The sequence below is a fragment of the Chiloscyllium plagiosum genome, chromosome 31 (genome assembly GCF_004010195.1).
Source record: "Chiloscyllium plagiosum isolate BGI_BamShark_2017 chromosome 31, ASM401019v2, whole genome shotgun sequence".
Taxonomy (NCBI): domain Eukaryota; kingdom Metazoa; phylum Chordata; class Chondrichthyes; order Orectolobiformes; family Hemiscylliidae; genus Chiloscyllium; species Chiloscyllium plagiosum.
The window spans coordinates 3,030,344-3,031,722 of record NC_057740.1 but is presented as its reverse complement, the minus strand read 5'-3'; the positions used below and the strand labels follow the sequence as shown (position 1 = coordinate 3,031,722).

The window sequence follows — 1,379 nt, the reverse complement described above, 5'->3', positions numbered from 1 at the left end:
CCCCTCCCCCAAGTCCCTCCTCCCTACCTTTTATCTTAGCCTGCTGGGCACACTATCCTCATTCCTGAAGAAGGGCTCATGCCCGAAACGTCGATTCTCCTGTTCCCTGGATGCTGCCTGACCTGCTGCGCTTTTCCAGCAACACAATTACAACCCTCAGACAAGGCAGAACCACCAGGAGGAGTGCACATGCCTCTGAGCATCCAGTCCAAATCCCTGGATGCTGCCTGACCTGCTGCGCTTTTCCAGCAACACAATTACAACCCTCAGACAAGGCAGAACCACCAGGAGGAGTGCACATGCCTCTGAGCATCCAGTCCAAATAGCAACTATCCCAGGATGGGGATGGGGAGGGTAGACTGAGGAGCCCCAGCTTGACTCCAGCAAACCAGGAGAAACAAGCCATCCTCACACTAGTGTGCTTCCAATTAAACCCGTTGGACTATAACCTGGGGTTGCGTGATTTTTAACTTTGTACACCCCAGTCCAACACCGGCATCTCCGAATCATCACTCCTGAAGTACTGCCTGACACAGAAAATGACCACACTCGAAAACAACTTAATCAATTGCAAAGTGTTTGGGGTGGATGACTTGAGGAGGTGAGAGGCACTATATCAATGCAAATTACCACTACAATTACAGTCATTAATCTGTTGTTCATTTGTTAATTGATGGTTGTGGTCAGATATGGTCATCAGCCTGGGTGCGCAGTGGGTACAGGAGTCAAAGCAACTTGAGCCAAAGCTGAGCTCCTTGGGGCCAGCTACTGCCTGTGGCAGGGGTGTGCAATCCCAAAGTGCTGACAGCGGGAACCATGGAGCAGACCCACCTTCAACCACTCGACAAAGTGGGCTATGTCGCGGCCAACCAGTTTGGTGTTGCCAGCGGCAACCGGGTAGTGTTGGTGAGCCCGGGTCAGCCAATCGACCACGACAACATTGGAGTCTGCCTCCCTCTCGTATAAGGCCAGGACCAGCTTGGGAATCCAACCCTCAAACATTCCCGTCACCTAGAGAGCACAAGAAAAAGACATAACAATACCTGTGGCATTACTGGCTCGCTCCGACACACTCTACAAACCAGCCTGGGAGGAATGGCAGAGAGCACAGGACAGCACAGACAAAATGGGCTAGCCCAACATGGAGAAATATTAACATTGGAGTTCTGTGGGGTGTGTTTGAGGAGAATGTGTTTGATTAGATTAGATTACATTACAGTGTGGAAACAGGCCCTTCGGCCCAACAAGTCCACACCGACCCGCCGAAGCCCTACATTTACCCCTTACCTAACACAATTTAGCATGGCCAATTCACCTGACCTGCACATCTTTGGACTGTGGGAGGAAACCGGAGCACCCGGAGGAAACCCACGCAGACA

General features: G+C 51.6%; 1 protein-coding gene across 1 annotated transcript in view; it reads right to left on the bottom strand.

Moving 5' to 3' along the window:
• LOC122565148 (lipoprotein lipase-like) overlaps nucleotides 1-1,379 on the bottom strand; it is a 39,609-nt gene that overhangs the window by 31,570 nt on the left and 6,660 nt on the right. Inside the window, exon 3 of the mRNA XM_043720826.1 lies at nucleotides 832-1,011. Within this exon, the coding sequence (XP_043576761.1) occupies nucleotides 832-1,011 (180 nt within the window). The remainder of the gene's footprint in view (nucleotides 1-831; nucleotides 1,012-1,379) is intronic.